Source organism: Chiloscyllium punctatum, chromosome 22, assembly GCF_047496795.1.
Source record: "Chiloscyllium punctatum isolate Juve2018m chromosome 22, sChiPun1.3, whole genome shotgun sequence".
NCBI lineage: Eukaryota > Metazoa > Chordata > Chondrichthyes > Orectolobiformes > Hemiscylliidae > Chiloscyllium > Chiloscyllium punctatum.
The window spans coordinates 87,287,568-87,301,680 of NC_092760.1; the positions used below are offsets into that span (position 1 = coordinate 87,287,568).

General features: G+C 43.4%; 1 protein-coding gene across 16 annotated transcripts in view; it reads right to left on the minus strand.

Annotated features, from left to right (window-relative positions):
• The window catches only part of nav2a (neuron navigator 2a), a 1,091,104-nt gene that overhangs the window by 129,111 nt on the left and 947,880 nt on the right, over positions 1-14,113 (minus strand). For all 16 annotated transcript variants that reach the window (XM_072592781.1, XM_072592785.1, XM_072592776.1 and 13 more), the window contains 2 exons: positions 13,802-14,087; positions 6,117-6,810 (listed from right to left, as the gene is read on the minus strand). In XM_072592781.1, the coding sequence (XP_072448882.1) occupies positions 6,117-6,810; positions 13,802-14,087 (980 nt within the window). The remainder of the gene's footprint in view (positions 1-6,116; positions 6,811-13,801; positions 14,088-14,113) is intronic.

Genomic DNA, 14,113 nt, shown 5'->3' on the forward strand with positions numbered 1-14,113 from the left:
ATTTCTGGAACAGGATTGAAGATACACGAGTGATGGCCATGATGAAGTGGAGATACATTAGTGATGGCCGTGATGATTGAAGAATTGCTCCTTGTGCTTGTGACCATCCCCACACAGCAGGTGAACACAGAAACAAAATGATACATCCCTACGAGATAAACACTGGCACTGAGCTCTCAGTGCCTTGACAGGTAAGGGAGCATCATACAATACATCCTACAATGTAATCCAGCCAAAGCTTCCTGACTCACTGGGGCACACTTTCGATGTTATAGTGATTAGATGTGGTGTCTACCTACAAGGGGCTTCAGAGGAGCTATTGGAGAATGAGACTAATGAACCATTCGTCCACATCCTTCCACATCCAACAGAAACTTACCTATACTTCCACACAGATCATCTACTGCATCCGCTGCACAGGATATGGTCTCCTCTACATTGGGAGACAGGAAGCCACCTTGCAGATCATTTCAGAGAATATCTCTGGGACACTCGCATCAACCAACACCACCGCCCTATGGTTGAACACTTCAACTCCCCCTCATATTCCACCAAGGACATGCAGGTCCTGGGCCTCCTCCATCACCAAATCCTGACCACCTGACACCTCATCTTCCATCTTGGAATACTTCAACCACACTGATCAATGTTGATTTCACCAGTTTCCCCATTTCCACTCCCCCTACCTTATCCCAGTCCCAAGCTCTCAACTCAGGACCACCCTCTTGAATTGTCCTACCTATCCATCTTCCTTCCCAACTATCCGCTCCACCCTCCCCTCTGGCCTATCACCTTCAGCCCCACTTTCATCCACCTATCGCACTCCTAGCTACCTTGCCCCCCAGCCCCACCCCTTCTCCCATTTATCTCTCAGCCCCTTGGCCCGTAAGCCTCATTCCTGTTGAAGGTCTTATGCCTGAAACGTTGATTCTCCTGTTCCTTGGATGTTGCCTGACTGGCTGTGTTTTTCCATCACCACACTCTTGACTCATGAACCACTGAAACAACTGCCTTGGCTAACTGAAAGGACTGCTCAACACAAGGCATTTCTTCAGAGATTCCAAGGACTCTTACCATATCCAACAAAATGCAATAAATCTTAGTCTGCACACCACTTAGGCTCAATGGACTAAATGGCTTTTCTCTGTCTGTAACAATTTAGGATTCTATAAATTGTGTGGCCACCCGACCTATCTCCTGGTCAGGCCATACTTTTTTCATTGTACATCCATGCCCCCAGCCTCACAAATGGAGAAACCAGTCCAAAGCATTACAAACACATCCACCATCGTTTCTCCAACAAACCTCTGCAATGTCTCAGAAGTGAATACTTCTTCTCAGTGAAACTCCCATGGGAAGATGGAGAGAAAGTTAACGACTGAACATGAAGAGTTCACAATAGTGACAGTTAGTAATTTTGTATAAATAAGAGCTGTCCTGGCAGAGTTGTTCATTTTCTTTTCCTAAGGCTATAGTCATCACCTCTGGACAACGGAATTGGCCTGAATGCAGTTAGTCATCACTTGCCATGTTTTACACTCACTCATCTAAAGGGATTATACAGACAAAAAGGAAAAGGAGGCATACATAAGATTTAGGAAATTGAAGACAGGCAGACCCCTTTAAGATTATAAAGATAGCGGGAAAGAATGTAAACAAAGAAATAGGAGGGCTAAAAGAGGCCAGAACGTATCTTTGGTGTATAGAATTGAGGAAAATCTAAAGGTGTTTTATACAGATATTAGGAGCAAGAGGGTAGCTAGAGGAAGGGTGGGTCCACTCAAGGACAAAGGTAGGAATTTATGCATGGAGTGGGGCAAGTGGGTGAGGGAGTATTCATAAAGGAGAGGGACAAAGTGAGTAGTGAATCTCAGAAGACTTATATTGAAAATGCATGTCAAAATTAAAAGGGAGGAGGTGTTGGGTGTTTTAAGAAGCATTAGGGTAGAGGTTCCCAGGATCAGATGGAATATATCCCAGAATGCAGAGGGAGGCAGCTGAGGAAATTGTACAAAATCTTTGTACTCTCTCTAGTCACAAGAGAGGTTCCAGATGACTGGAGAATAGCCAATATTGTTCCTTTGTTTAGGAAGGGTAACGGGGATAATCTGGAAATTGCAGGCCAGTGAGCTTTATATTAATGGTAGGAAAATTATTGGAAAGATTCTGACAGATAGGATTTACTCACATTTGGAAAAATATGGAACTGAAGAAGAGTCACACTGGAATCGAAACGTTAACCCTGTTTCTCTCTCCACAGATGCAGCCAGACCTGCTGAGTTTCTCCAGCATGCTCTATTTTTATTTCAGATCTCCAGCATGTTTAGTATTTTGCTTTTGGACCATAAGATGGTGGAACAAAATAGGCCATTCAGCCCATCAAGTCTTCTCTGCCATTTAATGAGATCGTGTCTGAGCCAATAATCATCAACTCCATCTTCTCGCCTGATCCCAATAACCCTTGAAACCCTTACTGATCTAAAATCTTTTTTTAAATTCAAAGCTACAAAATCTGTCTTCAGAATTTAATCCATGTATTTCAATCCAGGCAAGATGACAGCCCAAAGGAGTCAGGTACTTTTGACAGGAAGCTGCTCTAATTGTACTGGGTTATAGGCATAGAGTTTAGGGCTGAAGAGATCAAAGGGGAGAAAGTGGGAACAGGAGACTGAGTTGGATGACCAGCCATGATCATATTGAATGGCAGAGCAGGTTTTAATAGCCTAGCCTTGTTTCTATTTTCGATGTATCTATCTTAGCAGGACGGAAGAAAACTTGACCCATGGGCATGGTAGCCTTTGCATTTCATTTCTGATCTCCCCTCTAACTTGAAATGCAGAGCTGCAGAATGCTTGAACCACTGTTAGCTGAGGTGTCCTCACATACTTTTCAATTCTTTACTGAGTCAAGGTTATGGGGTCATTTATAACATAAGTTTTGTCAAGTTGATTGGAATGTATGTAATAGAAAAGGATGCCAATCTATTTTATGGTACCCTGATTGGCTATGACAAACTCACTCACTTTTGTAGTAGATACTAAACTGACTGTGATTCTCCAAAAAATTTTGAAAGTGTTTCAATCTGCAACATCCATACTTCAAATGAGAGCTGATTTAATCTAAGTTCCTGTTTCCCCCAGTGAATACAGGCAAAGTGCTAATACAAGGCTTTTCCTGCCACTGATCAGAAGTGTTCACTGGCACTGTTCAAAGGTTCTCATTCCTCCATGTGCAACATTGGAATTCTGGCCAGCCAGACACATTATGAGGCCATTTGCAAATTGTGTGAACACTTTGGCAATGGCTCATTCTCTGAACAAAACAAATGGAATCCCAGACAATTAATGAACTTCAGTCTCAATTGATTCTCTCCCCATTTGTTTATGGGATATGAACATTGTTGGTTAGACCACCATTTATTGTCCATGCTTAATTGCCCAGACCAGTCAACCACATTGCTGTGAATCTGGAGTCAGTTGTAGCCCATGCCAGATAAGGACAAGAGATTTCTTCCAGAAAGGAACAAATGTTTTTTTTAAACAGCAATTAACAATGGTTCAATGATCACTGTTAGACAAGCTTTTTCATTCCAGATTTGTTTGTTTAAATTGAATTCAAATGTCACCATCTGCCATGTTGGGTTTCAAACCTATATTTCCTGAACATTAGTCTGGAGTTTCTGAACTAATCCAGAAACATTACCACCATACCACTGCCTTCCCACTATGATGCTGGATTGGGATTTATATTGGAAATACAGTTCACCTTTCCTAATTTGATGTTACTTAAATTAATCACTGAATTATTAAACAATAGATTCCCATCATTTTTTGAATCGATTAAATGAAATTAGTTGGTAACTTGGAATTTATTTAATCCAACATTCAATTTAATTTGAACTCCCAGAAGTGGAATCAAGTTTAAATGAAGCCCTATTTTGGAGTGTACATTGGAGAATTGTTTCTAACAAAAACATTGCCCACAGCTTCGTGCTAATAGCAGTGTCCGAGTACTTCAGAGGCCTGGATTAACACTCTGGAGATGAGCTCAAGTCCCACTGGGGTTACTGTTTTACTTATGCCAGCATGGGATATCAGCATCACCAACTAAGCTGACATTTGTTCCCCATCCCTAACTGCTCTTGACCTGAGTAACTTACTTAACCATTCCAGAGGGCAATGTAGGGTCACAATACTGCTGGGACTCTGGAGTCACGTGCAGAATCATAGAACCCCTACAGCATGGAACCATTTGGCCCATAGAGTCCACACCAACCCTCCGAACAGCATCCCACCCAGACCCACCCCATCCTGCAACCCCGCATTTCCCATGGATACTATGCAGTCCTGGATACAATGGGTAATTTAGCTTGGCCAATCCACCTAATCTGCAAATCGTGGGAAAAAACAGTGCCCGGAGAAAACCCATGCTGCCACAGGGAGAATGTGCAAACTCCACACATACTGTCACCTGAAATAAACCCAGGTCCCTGGTGCTGTGAGGCACCAATGCTACCCACAGAGCCACCCCACATATAAGTAAAGATTTCTTTCTTTAACAGACTTTAGTGAACCAGTTGAGGTTTTACAACAATCGATAATGACTACATGAATGCAGCTAGGCTTTTTGATTCCAGATTTTTATTGAATTCAAATTCCACCAACTACCAAAGTAGGATTCAATCCCATATCCATTGGGCATTAGCCTGGGGTTCTGGGTTAATAGTCCAGTGACTATTAATCCAGTTAGATTATCACAATGGGAGAAGGATACACTTACCATAGAGGAGCACAATGGACATTCACCAGAATAATCCCTGAGATGGTGTAACTGTCCTATGATGAGAGATTATGGAAAAGGCCAGTATTCTTCAATTTCAAAGTATGAGAAGTGATCTCACTGAAAATTACAAACCTCTTACGGGCTGTGACAGGGTGGATACAGATAGAATGTTTCCTCTAGGTGAGCCGAGAACTAAGGGATATAATCTCAGGCGAATGAGTAGGCCATTTAAGACTGAGATAGGAGTTACTTTCTTCACTCATCAAGGGTGGTGAATCTTTGGAATTCTCTACCTCAGAGGTCTGTGAAACCTCAATCATTCCACTATTTTCAAGACTGGGATTAATAGGTTTCTGGAAACTGATGACATTAAGAGATATAGAGATCAAGCTAGAAAGTGACACAGAGGTCGATGATGAGGCATGATCTCAATGAATGGCGGAGCAGGCCCGATGGACTGAATGGCCTACTCTTGGTCTTATAGTCCCATGGCCCAGGAAGTTACTACATGCAGCACACTAAAACATCTTCAAGGACAGTTGAAGAAGGCATTAAGTACTGGTGTAGCCAATTAACCTAATATGAAAGCACGTTTTTAAAAATCAGCTTGAATTGAACTGATATTCAGAGCTGCCTCACATGCTTACAATGTATCTGGAGCTCAAGGTTCATCAGACACCTTTTTAGGACAATAAAAACAACAACAATTTATAATTATATAGCACCTTGATCACAGATAAAACATTCCATGGTGTAAGTAAACCAATTACAATTGAATTGAGCAAATTAGACACAGAGTCAAACAAGGAGACATTAGGACAAGTTTTTGTAAACAACGCCTTTTAAAAAATATATCCTTCTAAAAATTCCTAAATGCTAAATAAAGATTTGGCTCCCTCAAGAATGAGCTGTGTACTTACCGTATCCATCCCGTTCAGAGGTTTCTTTAATTGCAATGAGATCATGAGTATAAATATAAGGAATGTGCTTGCAGTTTAACTACATATAGTAAGGGGTGGAATTCCCTTCAGTGTCTATGGCACATTCTAAAGCTAAATACTGACTGCAGATTGCAGATAACAGGCTAAATTGCAAGTGTAAACTGCAGTGTGACTTATTCTCAGTCCAGGGAAATTTTTCCCCTTGAATTCAGCCTGTGCGATTCTGCATGCATTATGACTGAAGGCTGTGAAGCAATCTCCCAGCTCAAAGACATCAATAATCTCCTCATCAGACTGAATTAAAAGATCTGTATTGACATGTAGCAAGTCAAAATTGAAATAAACTCTTTAACCGCTTACATATGCCTGAGTTGTACATAACATATCACTTGCCTGCGTAAGGTGGGGGAAGCTATGTCAGGATATTTGGATGCTTGCTGCCGGGTAGTCTGAGTGCTGTTGGTTCCGAGTTGTGAGGGATTCACCTTGACAGAGTTGGATGAAGTCACGCTCTCTGTGTCAGACGACACTCCCTTCTCTTTGTCAGTCTGGTTAGGTAGTGTAGGCACTGTGTTGCCTGGGGCTACCTTGGATGGCTCTCTCAGTTTAGAAACAGGAAGACCTGCTGACTTACTGCTGAGGTTGGAGTCTATGCTGCTAGTGCTTGAACGATTCCCAGTCCCACGGCTGTTTGATTTACTGGGACGAGGCAGACTGCGGTACTGCAAGTTGCTGCGTGCATTGAGGACCAGGTAATTCTCCTCCGTGCTCTGGGAGCCATCCACGCTGGCTTTCCGCCCCGGTGATCGACCTATAAGACCTGATGACTTGGGGATTTTTCCAAGAGTTGCTGAACCGCTGGTGATGGTGGCACCACTAGCTGTAATCATGGTGATCGGTCCAGAGGAGCCACCATGTTTCTTGAAGCCAAAGGTGTTTGTTCCCGTGGTTGAGCGCGAAGCACTAACTGGAGGCTTTTTCCCTTCATCCCCGCTGCTACGGCCCACATCGGAAGGAGATCGATGGACACTTGTTGACTTTGGAGACAGCCTGCCCTTTTCCGACACCTTGGCATCATCGGTTTTTGCTGCAAACAAAATGAAATACGCTTAAACAGCTGAGCACAACAGTATACCAATGGCAGGAGCAAATTGCTGCAGATGCTTGAATCTGTACTGAAAACAAAAATTGCTGGAAATCAGAATGGGTCAGGTAGCATCCATGGAGAGACAACAAGCTAACATTTTGGTTTGCCGTGCTCTATCTCCATGGATGCTGCCTGGCTCATTGTGATTTCCAGCATGTTTTTTCAGTATGTCAATGGCATATTGACTTTATTCTTAAAAATTCACCTCCAGATAACAACGACAGTCTCTCCAAGTCCAATTTTTTGTCATTTTTTTTCGATTTGGCTAGTGAATAGTTTCACTTTTCTTTTGGATTGGACAATAAGTTCAACCTGTAGAATCGTGTCAGAGGACTGAGGTTTGAAGGAAACTTGGGGAACGTATACCTTCTGACTCTTCAGAAAGTTTGACCTTGTCAATGAGGCGGATGAGGAAAAGCTACAAAACAACTGAGCTGTTTTGTAGCTTTTGTAGGTGAAGGCTGCTCCAAAAATAATACTCAACCTGCACTGTAATGCACCAGTTCAAACTGGTTAAAGGTAAGACCTGGACTGAAATCAAGAACTTGGGGTTACAAAGAGTGATAAGGACAAAGAATGAACGATACCTTTGAAAGCCAAAAATTCTGGACTGATGTTTTTAAAAATGGAATCTTTCGGGTTGGATCACCTAAGGTGACTGTTGTTATGCCTGTTTGTTGTGTGATCTTACTATTAAACCAAATTGTAGTGGCACTGTCTGTGTCTCAACTGCAAATGATAGAGTGGCATTCCTAAAATTCTGTCAACAGGCATCAACCCAGCCTCCAGTTATTGTTTCACCTCAGGAGAGGTACGTGTTCTGATTTGTTGGTTCGCTGGGGTTATCCCAATGGTTACGTTGACTACTTGGAATAAAAGCATAGACAGAGGCCACTCAGCCCAACCAGTCTATGTTGCTGTTTGCATCTTTTTGCTTATTCATGGAGCATGCAGGTCACTGGTTGTACAACATTTATGGTCCATTCCTAATTATTCATCTATACATACATTAAAACCAAGCAAATAACTAGGAAGAGGGCAGGACCACTCAAGGATAAAGGTGGGAACTTCTGCTTAAAGACGGAGGATGTGGGTGAGATCCTAACTGAGTACTTTGCATCAGTATTCACCCAGGAGAAGGATATGGAGGATAGTGAGATTTGCGTGGAGCATGCTAATATGCTACAGCATTTTGGGATCAAGAAAGAAGTGGAGTTGGGTCACTTGAAGAGCATTAAGATGGATAAATCCCCAGGCCCTGATGGTTCTACCCCAGGTTATTGAAAGGCAAGAAAGGAGATTACTGGGGCCTTGACCAAGATCTGTGTTTCCTCATTAGCCACTGAAGAGGTCTCAGAGGACTGGCAAGTAGTTAATGCTGTTCCTTTGTTCAAGAAGAGAAATAGGGAAAATCCAGGAAACTATAGACTGGTGAGTCTCACATTAGTACTTGGGGATCTAATGGAGAAAATTCTTAAGAGATAGAATTTACAAGTATTTGGAAAAGCACTAGTGACAGTCAGTGTGGCTTTGTGCAGGGCAGGTCATGTCTTACTAACTTGATTGTATTTTTCGAGGAGGTGACAAAGGTGATTGATGAGGGTAGAGCAGTGGATATTGTCTACGTGGATTTTAGTAAGGCTTTTGACAAGGTCCACATTATAGATCATAGAATTCTGACAGTGTGGAACCAGGCCCTTTGGCCCAACAAGTCCACACTGACCCTCCAAAGAGTAACCCACCCAGACCCATTCCCCTATCCTATTTCTCTACATTTTACCCCTGACTAATGCACCTAACCTACACATCTCTGAACACTATGAGCAATTTAGCATGGCCAATTCATCTATCCTGCATATCTTTGGATTGTGGGAGGAAACTGGAGCACCTGGAGGAAGCCCACATAGACACGAGGAGAACATGCAAACTCCACACAGACAGTCGCCCAAGGCTAGACTCGAACCCAGGTCCCTAGCACTGTGAGGCAGCAGTGCTAACCACTGAGTCACTGTGCCACCCACAATCGACTTATCCAGAAGACTAAGATGCATGGGATCCACGGTGACTTGTCTGCGTGGATTCAGAATTGGCGTGTCCATTGAAGCCACAAGGTAGTGGTGGAAAGGTGTTTTTCAGGCTGGACGTCTGTGACTAGTGGTGCTCCGCAGGGATCCATACTGGGACCTCTGCTGTCCCAGTCATATATAAACGACTTGGTTGAAAATGTAGGTGGGTGGGTCAGTAAACTTGCAGATGGAACAAGGATTGGTGAAGTTGTGGACAGTGTAGAAGGTTGTCAAAGGATATAGTGGAATATGGATCAGTTGCCGATATGGCTGGAGAAATGGCAGATGGACTTTAATCCGGGTAAGTGTGAGGTGTTGCACTTTGAGAGATCAACTGTAAAAGAAAAGTACATTGTTAATGGCAGGGCCCTGAACAGCATTGACATAGAGAGGGATCTTGGGATTCAAGGGCAAATTGTGCCCTGAAAGTGACCACACAAGTAGATAGGGTGGTATAGAAGATGTTTGGCATGCCTGCCTTTATTGTTTAGGGAACTGAGTACAGGAGTCAGGATGTCATGTTGCAGCTTTACAAGACTTTGGTTCGGCCACACTTCAGAGTATGGCGTTCAATTCTGGTCGCCACATTACAAGAAGGATGTGGCGGCTTTGGAGAGGGCGCAGAAGAGGTTTACCAGGATGCTGCATGGATTAGAGAGTATGAACTATAAGGAGAGACTAGAAAAACATGGGTTGTTTTCTCTGGAGCAGTGAAGGCTGAGGGGAGACTGGATAGAAGTCTGTAAAATTATGAGACTTTTGGAATTTGATAGACTCTGTCAAGGTTCCTGCTGACTATTTAAGAAAGGAGTTTAGTTATTGAGAAATCCTGTGATTTTGGGGGCTCCATTTTCGATATGTATGTAGCCCTTAGCAGTTTATATGATAAAAGCACCAAGGGCAAAATCCTCTTAACCCCCGAGCGATGTGGCAATTGGCAGGAATTTTTGGAGAATTGCGTGAGATTGGCAGTGAGGAGCTTTTCGCTGTTGAAGACAAAAAGTCCCATATTCCAACTATGTGCTGAACAGCGACATGGAATTCTTGCTAGTGATTGTGGAGAGTCCTATTTGCATGCATTATCATTTCATTATGGTGTCATCTCGCCTTATTGATGTGCCGTTTACTCTTCTCCCACCAACTGGACAGAAACTGGATAGTAACAATTCCTAACTGAGTGGCTCAGTGTTAGCACTGCTGCCTCACAGCACCAGGGCCCTGGGTTCAATTCCCGCCTGTCTGTGTGGAGTTTGCACATTCTCCCTGTGTCTGCGTGGGTTTCCTCCGGGTGCTCCGGTTTCCTCCCACAGGCCAAAATGATGTGCAGGTCAGGTGAATTGGCCATGCTAAATTGCCCATAGTGTTAAGTGCATTAATCAGGGGTAAATATAGGGTAGGGGAATGAATTTGGGTGGGTTTCTCTTCGGAGGGGCGGTGTGGACTTGCTGGGCTGAAGGGCCTGTTTCTGCACTGTAGAAAATCTAATCTAATCTAACAGGAATTGCAGAGTGGGTAACCTGGCAACTCCAATTTACCACCTGCTGCTCCAGACCTCTATCAATCACCAACATCTCTGGATATGCGACAGAGCAGCGACTGCACACCTGCACACCAGGACCATCAGTCTCCACTGGCAATGTGGGATGCCAAACGGGGTAGCACGTGGATCAGTGGCTAGCACTGCGGCCTTACAGTGCCAGGAACTCGGGTTCGATTCCAGCCTCAGGTGACTGCACATTCTCCCCGTGTCTGCGTGGGTTTCCTCCAGGTGCTCAGGTTTCCTCCCACATTACAAAGGTGTGCGGGTTTGGTGAATTGGCCATGGTAAATTGCCCATGGTGTTCAGAATGTGTAGGTTAGGTGCATTAGTCAGAGGTAAATATACAGTAATAGGGTAGGGGAATGGGTCTGGGTGGGTTACTCCTTGGAGTGTCAGTGTGGACTTGTTGGGCCAAAGGGCCTGTTTCCACACTGTAGAGATTCTATATAAAAAAAAACCCTCTGTCTGACATATCAGGGCAAATAAAACAAACCATGCAGCACAGCTTGACCCCATGGGTTTAAACCTGGTGCCAAAGCAGGAAACCTCTGGCAATGGTCAGCAATTTCACCTGCAGCAAGTAGAATATGACATGAGGTACTCGGTTAATGAGATGCGTTTGTAAAATAGCCCAGGTACACAGTTAGGGCTGACAGTGAGACAGCCTCCATGAAACTCCCCAAATCGTCACTTTGCCAATTTCTGGTTAAGATTTAGCCCCAAGTTTAAATAATCAGAGCTGGATTAAATTCCTTAATGGGTCTGAGTGAGGCTTTCTCTACCACTCTCCGGGAGTTTTAAATCTGGTTGCTCACCTCTCCTGGGAGATCACTTGATTCCCAGCAAAGCTGGGTGCACAGATGTGTTTCATCTGTCATCAGTTGTTCATACGGCAGAGTTGCTTCAAAAAAGGATCTTTGTTCCTTATTTGCTGCAACGTGCAAGTTTTGCAAAGGTAATGTTCAACATGCTCAACAGTAAAAATGAAGTTATGAGTTCACACAATTTGAAATGATTGGAAGAGTAGGTGGAATATTAGTGAATTATATTAATTTAGGATGACATTAAAATTACTCTTAAAATATTAAAATGATTCAGAGAGAGAACGAGTATAGTTGATAGGGGCAGAATTTAAGTGAGAATTTCATTTATTTGCTGGAGAAAAAAGGGGTGAGAGCATGTGCTGTGATTGTTATCCTGTGTATTACAAGAATATTTTGACATGTTCTCAAGCTTGACTTGCCATCAGTTGACTATAAATCGTTGTAAAATCTCATTCAGTTTTATGCATTTAGTCTAGGCAATGCAATACTTTTCAAATTGTTGATATCTCATTGAATAATTGCAGAACAAGTAGTTAATTTGTGGCAAGATAGAAAAATTTTGTTCCGTTAGCACATAATGTAAATTTCAACAATATTTTTGTCACTACTCACATCATTTACCAGTCCAGCCAAAGTACCAGGTAATTTGTGTCAACACATTTGGGTGTACACTTTGAAATGAGAGGTCCAAATGTTCAATTGTGATGTCAAATGAAGCACTGGGTTTGCGAATGGAACAGATGTTGAGCATGATCCCCGTTGGTTATTGTCAGGAGGCGAGGGAGAGATTGAGCTTTAAGTCTCTGGTGAGTGCCTCAGGATACATTAAAGTAATTCCACTGCTAAATGGAGACGTTATTCAAGGATAGCCCCTGGTCATGTGAACTTTGCAGAAATCCTTTTGAAAAAGGAGCTTGTGAAGCAAATGCATTGTTTCACTGGTTACCCGTATAACCAACAGGACTAGATCAAAGACCTGAGATTGAACTGAGCAAAGCCCTTTAAATGCCATCTAACTCTGAATGAAGAAGATAATTCCCTCTCTGTGACTGAGTAATACGGCAAAAACCTGACTCAGCTCCAAGTTTAGATGTTGCCTTTCAAAGGAACAGATCTGAACCATGCAGAGAGCAGTTTGGGTGTAGCCTGCTGAATCAGCCATGATCCCCTGGAATGTGAGCTTGTGCTTCACCTCAGAGAACATGTCAACAACCAGGACCTGTCAGATGGCAACCAAAGGTCAGGCTGCAAGGATGACAGCAGAACTACATCTCGAGTTCAATCTTTGCAGCTTTCCTTCTTCATAGGGAGTGACACAGATTGAAGCTCAGTTGGCTGGACAGCTGTTTGCAGTGACACCAACATTGTCGGTTCAATTCCTGCACCAACTGAGATTTCTCTGAAGGACTCTCTTTCTCAACCTCTCCTGAAGTGTGTTGATCCTCAGGTTAAAGCACCACCAATCATCTCTCTCTAACTGAGAGAGCAGCCCCATGGTCTGGTAGGACAATGACAACTTTATCTTTCGTCTTTTTCCCATCCAATCCCCAGATCCATGACGTCTTGCTTTAGTGCATTTCTAACTAAATCATGGAGTAGTTTGAGAGAACATGGAATAATCAGATTCAGATTGTGGGATTTCTGAAAAGTGCCCTGAGAGCATTTCAGTGTTATTTTAATGACTCACCATTTCCAAGTACATATTGTCTCCTCCCAGCAACACACAACTGGGGCAAGCAGCAATCTTCAACTGCCTTCTGGACGTAGACAGAAAGGGATCACTTCCAAATTCCTTTGGAACACAGCACCGTATCTCAATGTGCTCACATGGGATCTTGGTGTCACTGATGCCATTGTTGTGCATTTATTACTCCCTCCGTGCCCTGTCCTTTGGCACCCTGTTCTCTGCTTGAGTGCCCCCAATCCACCCCTTTGCCACCCAGCTCATGGCCCAGCCTGCCACTTCACATCAAGAGCAGGGTAGTCAGTGGGGTGATGGGCAAGAGGGAGTGATGATTCAGGGTATGGGGGCAGGCCAGTGAAATGCTCAATAAGAGGGGCAGCATGGCCATAAGCTACAATCAGATCAATGATGTCTATGCTTACTTGAACACAACTTTGAAGACTGGCTATTTTGATTTCAAAGGCACAGAAATTCTGAGATTGTCTGTCAGGGAACAAGGCTTGAAAATGGAGCCGGTTGTAAAAGTTGGGATTGGGACAAGAAGGAAGTTTGCAAAATATTTCAAAAATTGTAAGAATTATAATCACTAGAAGTTATTATATCTGGTTATATAAAATATACAGAAATATACACAGATAATCACTGCTAGCTTTGAGATTAAATGATCCCAGTCCCCAGACTGGAGCCTCAATCTAGGTCTCAGAAGCTGTGGAGTTTAATGGGGTTATTGTATTGTTTACGTGACAAACTGTGCCCCCTTCCTGTGCTCCAAGAGGCAGCAAACCCAGCTGGAAGCCAAATGGCTAACTTTCCTCACCTGCTCCATGCGCTTTAAGTGTGTTGGCAGGTGTTTTAGCCCTTGGTGTGGTGATGCCAACCTGCGCTGTCATCCCTCGACGCCAGGATCCTGTCTGGGAAATGACTGTGGTCTTCTTGTTTGAGCCACCTTTCTCTGATTCATCAGAAACATCCGACGGGTTCCGCCTCCATTTTGAGCTGGAATCCATCTTTATTCCGCTATCCGATCCACCATCTGATCTCTTTATTTCTTCACCAGACCAAGTGGAGTTCCTTTCCGAATGCTTCTCAGCGTCAGTCTGAGACTGGACAAAAAAAAATCTATTACTTT